At 47.8% G+C, this 17,509-nt stretch overlaps 1 protein-coding gene across 1 annotated transcript in view; it reads right to left on the reverse strand.

Moving 5' to 3' along the window:
* Positions 1–6,345: 6,345 nt before the first annotated feature.
* HNF4A (hepatocyte nuclear factor 4, alpha) overlaps positions 6,346–17,509 on the reverse strand; it is a 16,793-nt gene continuing 5,629 nt past the window's right edge. The window contains exons 4-10 of the mRNA XM_009070015.1: positions 15,093–15,280; positions 12,452–12,607; positions 9,106–9,193; positions 8,433–8,588; positions 7,925–8,161; positions 7,151–7,273; positions 6,346–6,488 (exon numbers count right to left, since the gene is read on the reverse strand). Of these exons, the coding sequence (XP_009068263.1) occupies positions 6,346–6,488; positions 7,151–7,273; positions 7,925–8,161; positions 8,433–8,588; positions 9,106–9,193; positions 12,452–12,607; positions 15,093–15,280 (1,091 nt within the window). The remainder of the gene's footprint in view (positions 6,489–7,150; positions 7,274–7,924; positions 8,162–8,432; positions 8,589–9,105; positions 9,194–12,451; positions 12,608–15,092; positions 15,281–17,509) is intronic.

Raw genomic sequence — 17,509 nt, forward strand, 5'->3', positions numbered from 1 at the left:
GGGGAAGTAACTAAGAACATATTCCCTATAGTATCATGGATATTCATGGTCTCAAAGCCTGGAAGTGTACATCCTCCAGGACAGGCTTCCATGCCTGCACAAAAGGCAGGCCAGACCCACATGCAAAGCTATGGAAACAGGCACCAATATACAAACGCACACAAATTTGTAGCATCTGCTGCCAAAGTGGCTGTACGCAGCCAGGTTCCCCCACCCAGGGTTATAAAGCTGTGCTAAGGTGCAATTAGACCCTCAGGAGACCCAGTGTGTGGTGCAACACAGACATGCAGCTGTACCCAACCCAGGCTTTGAGAGAAGACTTCCTCTCTCCTTGGCTTTACTAGCTTCAAGACCAGCAATGTTTTTGCAAGAGCTTGGCAAGGAACATGCTTGGCAGGACCTCTGGATGTTTTAAGTATTACAGGATTTCTGTAGTTTCATTTCATAGAATCACAGAATAATTTAGGTTGGAAGGAACCTTTAAAGGTCATCTAATCCAACCCCTGGTTTACTCTGAACTGAGTGTTTTCCCAGTCTTTCACCATGTTTCATGGTGCCCTCGCACACTAGAAGGAGAGCAGCTGTCTCTGTGCTAGGATTAACCCTTGTGGGGCCTGTGGTGGTACTGCTCAGAGAACTGTGCTCCCTTCAGCCCCTCCATGGCAATGGCTGCAAGTTGGACCAGGAGAAGCACTTGGGTTTGCTCCTGCAAGAAACCAATGTGTAAATGGTGTAGGATACTTTCTGGGACAAAATGAGGGAAGCATTGCTGGGTTGGACTGGGTGCCCTTGCTCTTGTGGCTTTCAACTCAGTGTTCATCACAAACCCTTAGTGGGAGGGAGTGAAGTGAGGTTGGGTTTTGGAGTAACCCCTTAGCAATATCTCAGGCACTTGCACAGCCTTGGAGTGAAGGAATGCAGCTGTGTGGAGGGCTGTGAGGAGGGAAGGGGAGCTGCATACAGAAAATAGTAGGATTTCAGTGGAAATGTAAGAGCCTGCAATGCTGGAGCTGTCTGCACCGTGTCCTCCATGAGCATGCAGCACCGCAGTCTCCAGTGTGCTCTCCCAGGTGAGAAGATGCCACTCTAATCTCACACCTTAAGATACAATCTCACACCCTAAAAGGGCTGAAAAACCACCCAGAAGTGAGGATCTCAATGGTTGCCCTTTATCTGTGTTGGAAGTGCTGTAGTCCAGAGTCAGGGATTCTGGGTCTGGCACTAAACTTTCTCTTTGCTGCTTCTGCCTCAATCTTCTTTTCTCAGTTGCTTGTCCTGAAAATCAGCTCTGAGTGGATTATAGGAGATGCGTGAATCAGTGTACTCCACATCAGTGCTTAATGGTAATAGTAACCCATCAGCAAGATTAATTAATAAGTGTTTTTAATCCAAGGTGAGGCTTTGGAGAGTCCTGGAGAGAAACAGAGAAGTGTATTATTGAGTTACTTTATTGTAATGACTTTCCCGGTCAGTGAGGGGGAACATGTCATGTTCCAGCCAGTGCTAACACCTGGGTTGGCAGCTGCAGTGAGGAATTCCTGTCTCACTTGTGATGCTTTCTGCAGTGGGTATCTATCCAGGCATGTCCCTCAGGCAGCTCTTGCACTGTTTGTCACACCCATAGCAGTTTCTAGGAGGAGGTAGGGAATCACAACAGCTCCCCCAGACCAGAATCGTCTGGCGTGGGGTCCTCTAGGATCTAAAGGGCTTCCTGGTCTTCATGTGTCCATGGGGTCACAAGGGACTGCAGGTCCCAGCCAGGCAAAACTGTCAGACGTAAGGAAGTGGAGTGGAGCAGAGCCCAGGGGTTTGTGTAACCTATGTGTCATCTTCTGTGCCTGATCTCCCAAGACAGGGGTGGCCTTGTGCCTGTGAAAGCTGGTGAGGCAGTCATGATCAGACAACCCTGTCATCAGCCCAGGTCCAAAGCCAGAATAAGCCTTAGAAATACATTTCCCAAACCACCTTCCTTCCCAGACCCAGGTTAGACTCCGAGCTCTTCTCCCCCTGGGCATGAACTGGGAGCAGTCTGTTGGTCCCAGCAGCCTCTTCTCTCGTACACAGGACACTGAACTGCAGGTCATGACTGCAGCCTTGTTTGTGCCCAGCTCTCCTGCTCACTCCACACCTAACAAAGCTGACAGTGTATTGCCATTTTTATTGGCCTGGCTGGCAATTTTTCAGGTGCTAGGTGTGTTTATGATTGTCAGGGTCACACCTCAATTAGGAATGGGGAGAGGGATTTTAAGCATACTCACACCTTACTCTTCCTCCTCCCGCCTCTTGGGAGTGGTAAGGGGCTGAGCAGTGTGTGACCTGAGTGCCCCAGTTGGTTGGTGAAATTTGCATTCAGCCTTGGGGGAACTGGCCAGGCTGGCACACAGAATTGCCTGGCTCAGCACTGCCACGTTGCTGAGCATTCCCTACAGCCTCTTGGTGTTCATGACTATCTGTGCCTGTGTGTGCAATTGCAAGTTTAATAGCAGCAATAGTTGCTTTTGTCAGAGATAATATGCAGGCCATAAAACTCCTTTGCCATGCTTTATTTTTTTTCCCCCCTCCCACTGAGATATGAAAGCTGTGGAAAAGGCTCCAAAGCCTGTTGGCTCTTTCAGATGGAGGTTATATAAGGAATATGAAAAGAATGCATTTCATAGTGGCCAGAGGACCTAAAAATACCACTTTCACAGATCTTTGCTTGGACATCATGAAAAGATTCTGCAGCTGGAGATATAGTGCTCTCCAGGAAATCATCCTTAGGCTATGCTGCAAGCACAAAAAGCTCCTGTGTCCAAAAACAATGTAAGGAAGTTGTGCCTCAAAGGCCAATACTTACAACAGCCATCTCCTGTGACATTGCCTGTGGGCTCCGGGGAATCCAGCAGGATAAAACACAGCCCATGAGTGGCCAGACCAGCGTCTCAGGATGATTCCAGGCTGGAGTGACAAGAGGTGAGGGCTGTGATCAAGGATGCCATTTAAGGACAAGGTTGTCTCTGGGACAGTTCATGTTATTTTTCCAAGTGAGCTGAATCCAGCAATAAGAAACCTCCTGTAGGAACTGCACTGATTTAAGATTAACCAGGTAAAGGGCAACCTTGATAGGGCAGTTCATGGGAAGGAATCCAGGAGAATTTATTGCTTCAAAGATTTGATATTACATATATGGAGTTTTTAGGGCATATACCCAGGTAAAATCAACCATGGGTCATAGCAGAGGAGAATGAACTAACTCCTTTTATTTCTCTTGACAGGACTAACCATTTAGTCTTGTGTGTGCTAACACATGTCCTGTGACTGCCTTTGCTGCCCTTGTTCAGGCATTCAGCAATGGTGTTAGGGCTCTGGATCATCACAGGTGCACAGGTATTGAGGGCATGTTATTTGAGATCTGTCCTATTCTCCCAGGACCTTGAGTCCAGAGCAGAGAGAGGCTTTAAATGTTGTCTCCACACAGTCCTCAAATACAGTCTGAATCTCATACCTGCAGCTCATACCTGCTGGCAGTCACTGACTGGCACTAAGAAGCCACTGAATATAAAAAATGGAATGGAAAATTAGGCTGCTTCTCATCCCTTGTACCTGGGATGAGACTGCCCACCTCATTTCACATCAGGGAAGGGAGAAGGGGGAACACGAGGGGCATCTCCCACAGATCAGAGCTGAAAATGCTGGATGTTATTCCTCCCCAGAGACCTAATCACTACAAACCTCTCTCTCCTCTTCCTGTTATCTTCCTGGGCATGTTACAGCTGAGCACAGGCTCCTGTGGTCAGAAGAGCAGGTCATTAAGAGCCTTCTCTAATTGTCACTGTATTTCTTTACCTTTACAACCAGTGATAAATTGACTTTCACTTGATTGTCTTATTGTGCCCCATGGGCTCAGTCTGGCTCTCAGCAGTAGGATGTCTGTGTGGGAACCAGAGCACAAACACCACCCCAAAGTGCTCAGAAATTACCTTTGAGATACAAGAGGGGCATAAAAATGAACATGTTTGAAATGTGAATAACATATTTTAGTTTCATTTGCCTGGCTTTCAGAATGTGGTTCCTTCAAGTCTTTAAGCTCCCTGGAATCATGAAAGCAAATATTTATTCTTCATGTTTGTTTTTCTTTTAATGAAAATTGGGATTGTCATTCAATCTCATGATTCTAGCACACATGGCTTCAGGACAGACACCAGTGAGCGTTAGGCTTGCCAGGAAATAGTGACAGCTGGCAACAGCATCAAACACTTGTTTGGGCTTTTTTCTTAAGACGCATATGCTTTGTGCTCAGATCAACAGGGAGGTGAGCCCCCTGATTTAAAATAAATCCTCCCAGAAGAAAGAAATCCATCTGTCTGGGAAAAGTTAGAAAATACTTTTTGCATTTATTTCTCTTTTTTTTTTTTCTCATGAATACAAACTCTAGTGAAGAAATATTCCTCTGTTTCCATTGAAAGGCAGAAACCAGCAAAAATTAATGTACAATACTGAGGAATATTTGGTGCAAATGGACCAAAAAGGATTCCCCACAGAGTATGTCTACGTACAGGAAAAAAGGTTGCTGCAGTTGGAAAAGACATCGTGGTTATCATGGGGTAGGGTTTTTTTTTGCATTTAATCTCCCAATTATAAATAATCAATGTGATTTACAAAATAATTTACAGAAAATGATTGGATTCATCATTGCAATAAATTACTTGGTATGATGCCACCAGCATTGAGACGATGCAATACTTCGGACACCGTCAGCACGAGGTGAGGTGTTTCATTTCTGCATTGCAAATCATGGGACAGACCTGCAGCTCCTCTGGCTGAGCTGGCTCAGATTTGTCCCTGCCAGAGACCTCTCAGCAGCTGTGGTTTCACCAGCTTCATCCTCCTGAGAGGCCAGAGATGACTCAGGCCTGAAGTTGTGCAGGGCTGTGCGAGCTCCAGCCCTGCTGGCACCCAGAGAAGCAGGTGCTGGGCACAGGAGAGTCCGTTCCTGGTTTCAGCTGTAAACCAAAGGTCAGATCTGCAGGGTTTTGGCACAGGCAGGCACAGAGAAAGAGGGATGGGGCAGGAGGGAGCAGACCAGGGTGGGGGCAGACCCAAGGGGCTTGGGTGAGGCAAGGCTGTTCCTTGACCTCTGTCGTTCTTCTCTGCAGGACTTGAAGCATTGTATTTTTGAGGTTGCTGCCCTCAAACCCTCTGTGGTCTGAAGGAGTCATAACGAATTCTTATCATGTTATGAAGGCCTATAAATCTGTTATCAGCCATCCCCTCTAAGCTGAAGGAGTGGCACTGGACTGGAGGAGTAGATTATATGACATATTTTAGCATTAAAGCTGGGTCTGGACTGAGGTCCTGGGTCATGATGCTCCCAGCGCTTGGGCAGCCCAAGACTTTGGTCCAATTGGTGAGGCTCAAGCTCTTCTCACCCTCACAGGTCTCTCCCCTTCTTACAACCTTCCCCCCACTTCCTTACAGAAAGGCATCCAGTGGTCTTCTTCTGACTGCTGAAGAGCAGAAGTGGGGCAGTGATATTTTAGGCAGTGCTACCAGCCTGTACAGGGGTGACCCCATCCCATTAGCTGAAATCTCCAAAATCCCATGGTCTCCCAAATTCCAAGTCCAAGAGTCAGTAAGTAGTGTAAGGGAAGGATTTGGCAGTGGTTGGCTCTCTGAGCCTTGTAGTGGGAAGGCAGGCATGACACAGAAATAACAAAACCCCTCAAAAGGCAGAAGGATCCCAATAGTGGAGAATCTTGGTGGGCCAGACTTTGCCCCAGTATCAGCTGAAAATATTTGTTAGACCTGGCTGGGTAGGTTAGTGTGCTGGAGGGTTACACCATGCAAAGACCTGGGACTAGCCAAGGCCAAGGAACAGTTCTGCCAGTGCTGCCTGGGCAAACCCTGTGTGCTTCCATCTCCACCAAGTTTGTCTGGACTGGGGACTGTCTGGGGAGCTGGCATGGCTGTGGGAACCCTCCATTCACATGGCACAGAGAACTGCTTGTTCACAGGGTCTGGTGTGTGCTGAACCAACGCTGAGGCAGGGGGAACAGTCAGCTGCACTGTCCCCAGCCAGTCACTGCAACCTCCCCACAGAGGGAGGCAGGAATCTGGGCCCTCTTACAAGGACTGAGAGTTTCAGTAAGGCTTCAGCCTTAGTTCTGGGACTCAGGGCTGCCCATGGCACATGCTGTCCATAGCTGCAGGAAGACAGCTTTTGGTGGTGGTGGACTAGTCCAGTAAACAAGTCTGTGTGTTTGTGCCCAGGGACCTCTGGATGGCTTCTCTTTTCACAGTGACAGAGCCAGTTAGGGCTTTTCTCCCACACGGTCTTCTGAAGGAGGCCAGCTGGTCTGCAGGTTGCTAGATGACCTCCTGTTTCGTGATGGCAGGTTGTGGGATGGAGGTTGGCTGTTTTGTCACAGTTGCAATGGCTCCAGGCAACAACTTGTACTGCTCTGGTCCTGACCCTGCAGGTGGAGATGGCTGTGGAGTTTCTGGAGTAGCTACAGAGAGAAAAACAAAATTAGAAGAGGGTCTTATGGACCTGACAGCACTGGGATCTGTTCTCAGTCATGTGGGGTTCAGGTGTCAGCACAGCAGAAGTTCTGTAGCAAAACCCAAGATTCTAAGGGCTTCTGTGTTTGCTGTAAGGCAGCCCAGATACACAGTCATGGTCTGATGCCCCAAAAGAACCACAACAACAAACACCAAATGAGGGGAGCTGCTGGCGTTTTGACCTGTACTGGCCAAAGTTTGGTCAGCTGAGGTCACCTCAGCCCAAGTTCTGAAATGGTGGCCTCATGTGGTGGACCAGAATCTCCTGTGTTTTTGCAGAGGGTAAACTGAGGTGTATCTGAACCACTCAAGGGAAGGGGAGCCTTCCCACTGATTTCACTAGAATGATGGGATCATTCCTCCCTTAAGGGCTATGTAAAAGTTGCAGTCTGCCAAGGGATATCTTGTTGAATCAGTCTCACCTAATCTAGTCTAACCCATATCTCTGTTTGTCTTTCCCTCTTTTCTGCATAGGAATTTCTCGCACACTCATTACCAGAGACTCTGCCTTGCTTGGAAATTTCCTTGCAAGATAGGAACTACCTCCACAGTCAGACTGGAAAGCTCTCAGTTTCTCCTGGGAGCTCTCAGTTTTTCTGGAGATACTCACACATCTGCCCGTTGTGCATCTGAGGAGGCATTGTGTTGGCCACAATGACGTTTGTTCCCATGTTCTCCTGGATCAGATGAGGGTGCAGGGGGTGGTGAGCATGTGGTGTTTCACTTGACGAGCCTAAAAATATGCAATGTGACATTAGTTGCCATGAAGGCCGAAGGAGACAGTTCAAATAGGCAGACCCACTGCACCAAAGTGTCCAAGGCTTTGTGCGTGATCAGCTTATCCATAAGTGACTGTAGCACACCCTTCTCTTTCTCTGTGGATGCCCTGGGCTCACTGCCTGCATTTCCTCTTACACAGGATTATATTCCTGAGTCACAGCTCCATCTAAAGAATAGCACAGTGGCAACTTTTCATTTTGTTTTGTCCCATTGGATGCTCCCACTAGAACTCTGGGACACTCGTTCAACCTGAACTTTCAGGCCTTTTTGTTTTGATGACTCCCTTCTGACAGAGAAGGAATAGTGAAATGGTTGCTTGGTAGGGGATGGGGGTTGCACAGCAAAACTCTTCTGTGTGCATAGGGCTGGGGATGCCTCTCTGAAAACAGAAGCACAGCTAATGTATCTCTTTCGGTGAGGAGAAGTGGAGGAACCTTAGTTACCACTGCCAAGGATAGGAGAGGTGATTTTGTGAGTCAAGGGCTGATCTGCATACAGGCTGACTCCACCTTTTTCAAACAAGGAACAATGGCTGCAAAGGTTCTCAAGGGGAGAATGATCAGTGAAAACTGAGAGGCCTCTTGTCAGACCCTCAAGTACTCACCTCCCAGCAGCATCTCCTGCAGCAGGTTGTCAATCTTAACCATGCCAAAGAGCTTGACAAACTGGATCTGCTCTATCATCTGCCAGGTGATGCTCTGCAGCACAGGCAGCAGCAGCAGCAGCTCCCCGAAGCGGCCCCGTGAGTCGTACTGCCGGTCGTTGATGTAGTCCTCCAGGCTGACCTGCACCTGGTACCGCATCCTCTTGATCTTGGAGGGGTCGCTCAGTCCTTTGGCATCTGAAATAACCCACAGAGCAAACTATTCAGGCTGTTCCTATCCAGTAAAAGCATCAAGTCTGGGTGTGCCCTGAAGTAAGCTGGCTCTGATCCCCTATTGTTTGCTGTAATGGGCTTTTTTCTCTTCTTAGGCTAACTTCTCCTCTCCCTGTAAGAAGAATTTGGCCTGGAGAGGAAAGCAGACAGCATTTCCACAACTCAAGACCAGTATTAGTTGGTGTAACCCAGGCTAGTCCCCTCTGATGGTAACCCTCACCAAGCTGGAGCATACCTGGGTCGAAGAAGATGATGGCTTTCAAGCAGGCATATTCATTATCATCTATCTGCAGCTCCTGGAAGGGGAGGACCAGCTCGTCCAGGATGCGATGAGCCACGCGGCTCACCTCCACCAGCTCGGGGCAGTTCCGGGGGATGATGTGATCATTTCCTTTGGATAAACCGCACAGAGACCATCACCTTGTCATTGCTCAAGACTTATCAAGGGTGACAAGGAGTTCAAAACCCAGGGCACCAATACTGAGATAATTTGGAGGGTAGAGGACTTGAGAAGTTCCTGCTTTTTTTGGCCATTCCCTGGCTCAGCCCACCAGAAATGCTGATCTATGCTGCCAGAGCAGCCTCTCATTACACAGGAGCCACTCAAGCGAGGAAAAGCTGACTGAGGAATGAGAGCCTTTTTCTCAGTCACGTCACAGCCTGCTTACTCAAACCTGGGGGTGCACTATGAATGTTCATAGTCCTCCAACTTTGCCACATGGCCTTGATGTGAATGTCTGCCAAGCCTAGCTGCACCCATTGGTCATGCTAGGCTTGGTAAAATACAGAAGGGTTCAAGCCACCACCTTGCAAAAAGGATGTCCACAAACACTGAACCACCCTCTCTTCACCCCAGTAGGGAAGCACCACAGAAGCAGATGAGCTGGGAGCAGAAGTGCACTCTTTACCTAGCAGCAAGACATCCTTGAACACCATGGACCTCTTGGCAGCTCCCAGTAACAGATGTTCCCCTGCATGTGCACGCAGCAGTGCTACCTGCAAGTGTGGGGAAAAATTATTTGGGTGATGCAGAGACACAGACAAGGCTGTGATGTCACATAAGCAAGAGACAAAGCCCAGCATTCCCATACTGCGCTCAGGATGGGGAGTGAGAGCACTTCTGCAGTCACAATAAGGGATCAAAAAATGGTTAACTCCTGTGCATAAACAGTTATAAACCCAGCAGAACCAGGAGATATGAGATAGCACCTGAAATATCCCATATTCAGGACACATCATGAGCAAGACCATGCTAGACTGTCCCAGGACCTCACACCAGCAAGGGACGTGTTCACAGTGGGTTGTTTGCAGACAAAGCAGCTCTTACCAAGTGCAAAACCAGGGACCACACTCCAGCCTGGGAAGTGGGGAGCACTACAGTCTAGTGCTGTGGCCAGTCACTGTCCCTCTGGGTTGTGCCCACCTCTCACTGAAATCACCCTCATGGGGACACACACCCACCTGGCTGGTGGGGTCACCCTCTGGCCATTCATCCCCTCCACAGCAACAGGCATTGGAGCCAGGGAAGCCAAAGGGATGTTTTTCTGCCCTGATGTTAATGATTGAAGCGTTTCATTTTGCACCCTCCAGCAGCTCCTGAGAATGTTCTGAGTCTTTTGCCCTCCTTCAGTTAAAAATTTCAGAGATTTAGGCAGAAACAGAAGTTAACGATTGGACACCCTGACACAGAGGCTTCTTAATGTCCAGCCAGGAGCCTCTGCTGGAGAAAACAATCATTAAACATTAATAGAGAGACTCTGAAAAGTATGTCCTGATGAGAATGGTCCCTTTTTCCAGGGTGTTATCCCTCAGCATCTGACAAAGCCAAGAGAATTCCTACCCTATCAGAAATGCCAGGAGAATGTGTCACCCGTAGGAGAGAGCTCTGGTTAGAAAAGGTGCTGATGTCTGAGAGAGGGATTTCTTTTTTTGCAGATGGTGAAAAACTTATGCAAAATAAACAGAGTGGAGATCCTTGCAAAAAGACTCCGCACACATGATACTGGGGGAATCTTTATCTGGATGCTAAAATCTTGCCTCCCTCTATCACTATCCAAACATGGGTGGATATGTTAGCTGAGCTGCTTGTAATTACCAGAGCTGCACAAAGCTGAGCTTTCCTATCTGATGAAATTTTGAGAAGGATGGAAAAAACTGCAAGTCCCGGGGGAGAGCAAAGCTCTCACCGAGAAATTTCCTGCCTAATGCAAATTCAAGAAAGTTCCGTTTGGAACCACCGCTTTTGTTTCCATAAAATTTACTTGTTTGAGGAGAGTTAAAGAGAATTACTTCAACAAGGCAAAACTAACTCATTTGATATTTGTTCTTGCAGTGATGAACCTGAGAGACATCATTCCATTGTGAACTAGGCTAAATATAAAAGTTGTAGCACAAGAAAGTAGAACTTTATCTTTGAGATGAAATGGCTTTGCCCCACCAAACCTACTTACTTTGACATTTTGGTGAAGAGGAAGAATGAGGGGTTGGGTATGACTTTTCTTATAAAAATGTTGTCAGTGATGATTCATTCTCAGGCAACACTTTAATAACAATGTAATAGCCTTTCTCAGCATGGTATATACCCTCTGGACACGTCTTGACTGGCTGTCATACCCCTTGGGCAGCTGCCTTGTGTGTAGCTTTGTTCATTCTACTCCCTGGCATTTCTGCTCTTCCTCCTGCACTCCCCTGAGTATCTGCTGCTGCAGTTCTCACACTGCCCGTTGAAAGCATGGATGATTAGTTTTAAAGCAGCACAGTTTTTCCTCTCTTGCCCTTTGGGACAGATTGGGAAGTGCTTATCATGGGGATGGCTGGTCACAACAGGACATCTGTTTCAGTTGAGAGGAGCCTGAGGAGCATGCTGAGAGCAGCCTCTCCCCTGTGGGAAGGCAGGGTTCACACCATGGCATCTTTGGATTTTGCTTCCTGCTTTGAGAAACTCTGCAGCCTCACAATTGTAAAATGAGCTGATGTGGAAGTTGCTGCAGTTTGCAGAGTTATTAACCAGGTTCAGGGTCTCTGTTCCAAATAGCACAAGGATGTGATGGGTTGTGCAGAGCTGCCCCAGGTCTGTGCTGGGCTGCAGCCTGTTTGCTGTGCAAATGCCATTTCCCAGTGGAGTCCATTTGGGTTTTCATAACTTCTGAGTTGTAGTTGCCTTAGGAATTTAACAGATTTTTTTACAATTTTAAACAATTTAGCACTTGCACACAATAGAAAAGAGGGAAATATGCTCCTGTGTTAATAGCACAAATTTCCCAGGGCTCTGTGCTGCTGGGTGGTTACTGAAGAGCTCAGATTTAGGATTTAGGAGGTTTTGATCAGCTGGATACTCTCAATTTCTGAATATCCATTTTCTTCATGATATAAAAATTACCTCTAGGTCAATAGGGTTGGAGAGTGATCCTAGCTCAAATACAAATAAAAGTACCTTCCTACCTGTGACAGAACCTATCCTAGCCACTGCCAGAAGTGCTATCCCTTCCCCCTGGAGCCTCCCCACCAGCCACACATGCTGTTTAAGGCTGGGCACACATCATGTCCTTCAACATCTGTTGCATACCTTTGAAATTTACACTTAACACGGGAGACCTCTCCTTGGATCTCTTTGAGGCTGCCTGAGATCCTGCAGTGCAGTTTGGCAGAGGACATCGAATCTGCTGTGCTTATCTTAAGTGTCATTTCAGTGATTTGTGTTAAATGCAAATATATTCCTGTTTTTGAACTCTGGAAAAAGATTTTCTATTGCCTTGGGATCAAGCTAGTGTTTAGCTTCAACAGTCCCATGCTAGGAGCATGGATACAAACATATCCTCAGGTGAGAAGCAGAAAGAAAGACAGATTTGGTTTGGAGTCTTGAGCAGAACTTAGGCCAGAAATTTGTCCTGCTAATTCTCGTTACCCCAAGCACTTGTATAGCACTTCAGGTTATCAAAGTGCTGCACAAGCTGTAATTAATAAACAATTGACTGACAGACCCCTGCAAAATGCACATCTGATAATGCACCTAATTCGAGCTCAGTGTTATCGTGACTGTGCTCATCGGCTGATTAGTAGCACATACAAGTGGCCTGTGCTGGCATTGTATGGATGCCTGGCCTGTGCTGGCATTGTATGGATGCTGTTCCCAATCAGCTGCAGCAGTCAGGATAACAGAGTGGACAATGCATGTTTTCTTTGAAGGCCTCAGCAGTCTTTGGCTCCCCACTGCCTTTGCCAGGGCAGAGCAAGCAGGGTGGATGGGGGACTTGCCTGGTCATCCAGGGGCAGCTCACAGAAGGCAGGGATGTATTTGGCCCACTCCACTAGCACCAGCAGCTGCTGCTTCATGGACTCACACACATCAGAGATGTTAGCAATCTTCTTCCCTCGGATGTCACTGTTGATCACAGGAACTGGGGATGATATCTGGAAGGAGAGAAGAGATCCTTCAGCTTTCGGTGCCACAGAGGAAGCGTAGACAGGAAGATCCCCAGCTCATGAGTTGTGTTGGTGCAGACTCCAGCATCAATGATTGTGTTTTTCTATTGCACACCCAGTCTCCAGAACAGGTGACCCACAACAACTCATTAAATTGAGATCAACTTGAGGATCTGTGAACACGGAATATTTCGGAGCTGAGGCTGTGGATCATCTTGGCAAACTGTCATGCCTTGAATAGACTGGAAAGAAATGTTTCTAAAGCCAGGATCTTCCTCCCACTGAACAAATGTGCTCAGTCAAAATCCAGAAGGGAGCAGAGAGTGTAGCACAAGCACACATCCACCCAGTGCTGCTGCACAGCTACTTGGCTCCACCAAAGGCCAGAGAGCTGCTGCCCCTGCCACCCTGCTCCAGAGCCAGTGCTTGGCCAGAGCTGCTGTGCCTGCTTTTGACAGGAGACATGCAGGCTCTGCTTCTCCTCCTGAGTCACCATGAGCACACAAAGTCTCTGCTGAAGGCAGCCTTCCAGGTCTGACATTGCTTTCTGTGAGCACCAGGTCATTAATATTTGACATTACCTACTTTGAAATGCTAAAGACAGACTCTCAAGACAACAATCTCCCAAATCCCACCACTGCTTTAAGGCAATTTTGGCAAAACTGGGTGTATGCAAACATGCTCACAACACAGGTCACACTCTTTGCATGTTGAATTATTTGTGATTGGGAGGCAAATGGGGCCATTTCATTTGCAAAGAACAAGCCTGACAACTCTGCAAGTACTGTCACACAGAGCTGGACAGAACATCTCCCCCAAACCAGGCATCCAACCTCCTGCCTGCTTCTCATGCATAGCTGCTCACCCAGCTCATCTAAAAATTTGCCCTTAGTCACTACTTTAGCCTCATGCTTCTGTAAGCAATTAACTCAACCCCATCGCTGCCCTCTGCCTGCCCTCTGTGCTCTTCTACACCATCAGCTCTTCCTGTCCTGTTCCTGCCAGTGTTTTCAGCTTGGACCCTGCCAGCCTGCCCAAGGAAATGGAATTCAAATGCCACCTGCACTTTTTTTTTCAGGTTACATTACCTGGAGGCTTTCCAGCTCTCCAGCTATTATTGAATAAATAAGATTGTAAAAATCTCACCATGTATTACCCTAATCAGAAGGCCCGGAAGGCTTAGCAAATAAATAAAGACCTCTGAGTGAGTGACCTGAGATCTTGGAGAAAGCAGCTCCTCAGCAGTATCTTGTTCTAATTAGCCAGGCACATAAAAGTTACCAATTACCATGCTGGAGCCTGCCTTGTTTAATGAGTCTCTCTGTGCTCTGTGTGAGAGAAGGAGCTCCCCTGGATTTGCTGGTGGTTGTAGTTTTTATCAGCACATCCTGCTCCAAACTTACATGTGATGTCACTGCAGGACTCTGAGTCCCAGAAATGTCCTTTCCTTGTAGACCTGGTGACTTAAGACCCCATTAACTCACACCTCTGGGAGCAGCACCAATATTATGTTTATAGGGTGTACAAATATATTAGGGCCTCCACAGAACAAGGTGAGGTGTGGGATGAGATTGGATATGCTCCTTTTGTACAGAACTGGCCCTTGGCCCTTCTGGCATATTCCCTCCTTGGGGAAGTGGACTGAGACTAGTATTGAGCCCAGAGTATGGAACATCCTGTCCTGGAGCATCTCCCAGGACAGTCTTCAGGTAACATGACCCTTGAAGCAAGGAAGAGCATGGACAGTCAACCTGAAACCCTCTTCATTTTTCCCTAGGACATGGAGTGCTGCTCTCCCCAGCTCCCATGAAGAGTGGCAGCTCCTGCCTCCAGCACATCCTCATCCTCATCACAGACACACCCTCCCCACAGACTGTGTGCCCATCCTGTCCTGAGTCTTCCTAGAGAGTGCTGGTCTGGTGTACACCATTTGCAATATCCAGACTCTTAAATCAGAGTCATCCTTTCAGCTGAATGCTCTAGGAAATAGATCTTGGCAGTATGGTAGTGGAAATGGGGAATTTTAAGCAAACACTGGAAAAGATATCTGCATAAAACAAGCATGAAACTGATTCCTTGTGCAAATGTACAGGAAGCCAGAATCCAAAGTTCCTAACAGCCGATGGGGAAGGGAGGCAGCTCATGCAAGGCCAGCCCCTCATGGGCTTAGGCAACCACAGCTCTTTGGATTGCAATGGTTCTACCCTATTTTCTTCCAGCAGGTTCTCCAGCCTTCATGTGTCCCATCAAAGCAGAACAAGTCACTGCATATTGTTACAACTGAGTTCTGGACAAAGGAGAATTAAAGGGATGGTCTTAGCTAACAAATTTTTTTTGAAAAAGCAGTGTTGAGTTGGCAGATAAGTTACTTAGAGAAGAGGTGATAATTTGAAGACTCAGCTATTAAATACTCAGCTGGCTCTATGAGCCAGGTAGTGCCTAATGCTTTAGTATTTGCTAAAGAAAGAGGTACCTGCTGTGCCAGGACTTCTGCCTGCAGTAGGACATTGATGGAGGGCAAGCTGCTGTCTTCGTAACTTGATCTCCGGGTGCTGATTCTGTCCCGTTCATTTTGTACAGCTGCAAGAGAGTATTTTGGCTGAGCTGCAGGTCGTTCATGGCAATGCACACTGAAACCTAGCGCAGACCTTTGGCATTCGTCTTCCTCAGCTGCAGTTTCCCAGCTTTGCTGCCAGGCAGGGTGGAGGTGCAGCTGTGTCTGGTTTGTGATGGGATGCCTGTGAGAGCTGCCTACATCTAATGGTTCTGATTTCAGATTTGTTTTATTACACTGTCCTGGGATGGGGCTGATCCAGAACCCGAACACCTGTAGAGGTCAATGGGGAAATTTCCATACAAAGGATCTGAACCTTTTGATTTCAATATATGAGGTCTGAAATGGTGGCCATGCTCATACATGCAGCCAGAAGATGATGTGTGAAAAGGAGGTATCTGCAAGGCTTCTTTGTCCACATGACTCCTGTGAGTCCATTCGGGAAGCTCTTGCACCAGGTAGGTGTAGCTGGAAAACTTCCGTCTAAGCTACAATAAGGAAGCACAGAACAGCTCCTACTTATCTATCCAGAGCAACAGAGTTCCCTCCTACATTATTGTAAAAGTGTCCCTGGACAGGTTTGACCCCAGTGTGCCTCCCTGTTTGGTCTAGTCTTGAAGACCTGGGCTTTGGATCAGATTTGGTAGCAGCCAGAGCAGGAGCAGAAGCATTGAGAGGGAGGATTTGCCTCTCTGTCTGTCACGAGGCCTTGGGCTGGCCAGAACTCACCCTGGCCATGCCACCCAAAGCCATCTGCTCAAATAAGCTATTGATCGGTGGCAGGGGAAACAGAACAGTCCCTGCCTTAGGCTGGTGGCTCTCTGGATTGATACGTTCTCAATGTATAAATCCATCTGATAAAAAGCAATAATGAGGCTGGGCCAGGAGAAAAGCCCTGCAGTCAGCGGCTGTAAATAGGAGCTCTCAAGGTTATGCTGCTTGTTATCAGTAGCAGGCCCCCGAGTTCAGTCACGCCATGATGTTTTCCAAATGTTTGCACAGTATTAGCTGGTCATGCACCTAATGTAACTTCTATTGAATATTAACAGACAACAGCACAGCTCTGGGCATGGGATGAGCGGACCCTGCAGGGAGAGGAGCATTCCTATGTTCTTCAGGACAAGCCAAGTTCCTTGCAATACTTCATCCCCTTTAACAGGGAATAAATGTTCCTGCTCAGAGGTGTTCCTGCAGGCCACCCAGGTGCCACTGGTACTTCCCTGTTGTCTTCAAAGACCCCTTCATTCAAAAATTTCTCCTCGAGGGGATGTGAACAGGGAGGAGCACAGGATTTAATTTCTCTATATGGAACAACAGGGCCAAGTACCTCCCTTTCCAGACATCAGTGGGTTGAGCTGTGCAGGAGGACAGGCAGCTCTTCTGGGCTGCTCCTAGCCCTCCACAAACAGGGCCACCAGCCCAGCCACCAGGTTTTCCTGTCACTCCTGAGAAGCAGAGCTAACCAAGGGGTGAATCCTGTCATGGGGACCTGTAAGGGCTGCAGAGACAGAGAGGCTGGAAGTTCTGGGGGTAAGCCTGGGCTGTGCAGGGAGATCATTCCTCTTTTCATATGGAGTTAAAGTGCCAAATTGCTTCACCTTGCTCTGGGTCCTTTCTGCTGTGGCTTAAAGTAAACTAAATTCTACATAGGGTCAGCAGGAGCTTATATGCACATTAGGAAAAAAAAGTTCAAAATGACAATTGGACCTTTGCTGGACTCACTCATCCAGCAGTGGATTTTGTGGGGACTCTGGGACAACAGCACTTAGAGCAGTTTTCCCAAAGTGTTTCCAAATTTCTAGTCCTTCTTTGAAGTTTCTGCTTCTCACTGATGTTGAGAAGCATTCCCAAACCACTTGGAGGTGCTGGCTATGTGGGAGCCCAGAGGACATGTGCATCAGTGTGAGCACTGTGTGTGGTTTGTGTGTACAAGCATGGGCAGTTTTGAGACACAAGCATGGCCCTGCAGCACTCTCATGGGCTGCTTTGCTGGCATTTTGAGGTGCCCTGAGAAGGGGCCCTGAAATTAAATTTGGGAGCCTGCAGGGCCTCCATGCCTTGACCTTAACTGTTGGGACGATTGCTGCTTGCAAGGACTTCGCATGGGTGGGAATGGGCAGGTTGGGCACATGCAGGGCTCAGGATTGGAGGCCAAAACTCTCCCTACACCCCCCTATGATGGGAGTCTGGATCATTGGGAAAGGAAGACAGGGCTAAGATGGCTGGGCAGGTATATACACAGCCTTGTGCTACAAGGGTTTCCTCAAAATTATGCAGCCAGTGTGACTGCTGCTGGGGAGAGCATGGGAAGCCACACCATCACCCACCTTCCTTCT

The sequence above is a fragment of the Acanthisitta chloris genome, unplaced genomic scaffold (genome assembly GCF_000695815.1).
Source record: "Acanthisitta chloris isolate BGI_N310 unplaced genomic scaffold, ASM69581v1 scaffold6672, whole genome shotgun sequence".
NCBI classification, from domain to species: Eukaryota; Metazoa; Chordata; class Aves; order Passeriformes; family Acanthisittidae; genus Acanthisitta; species Acanthisitta chloris.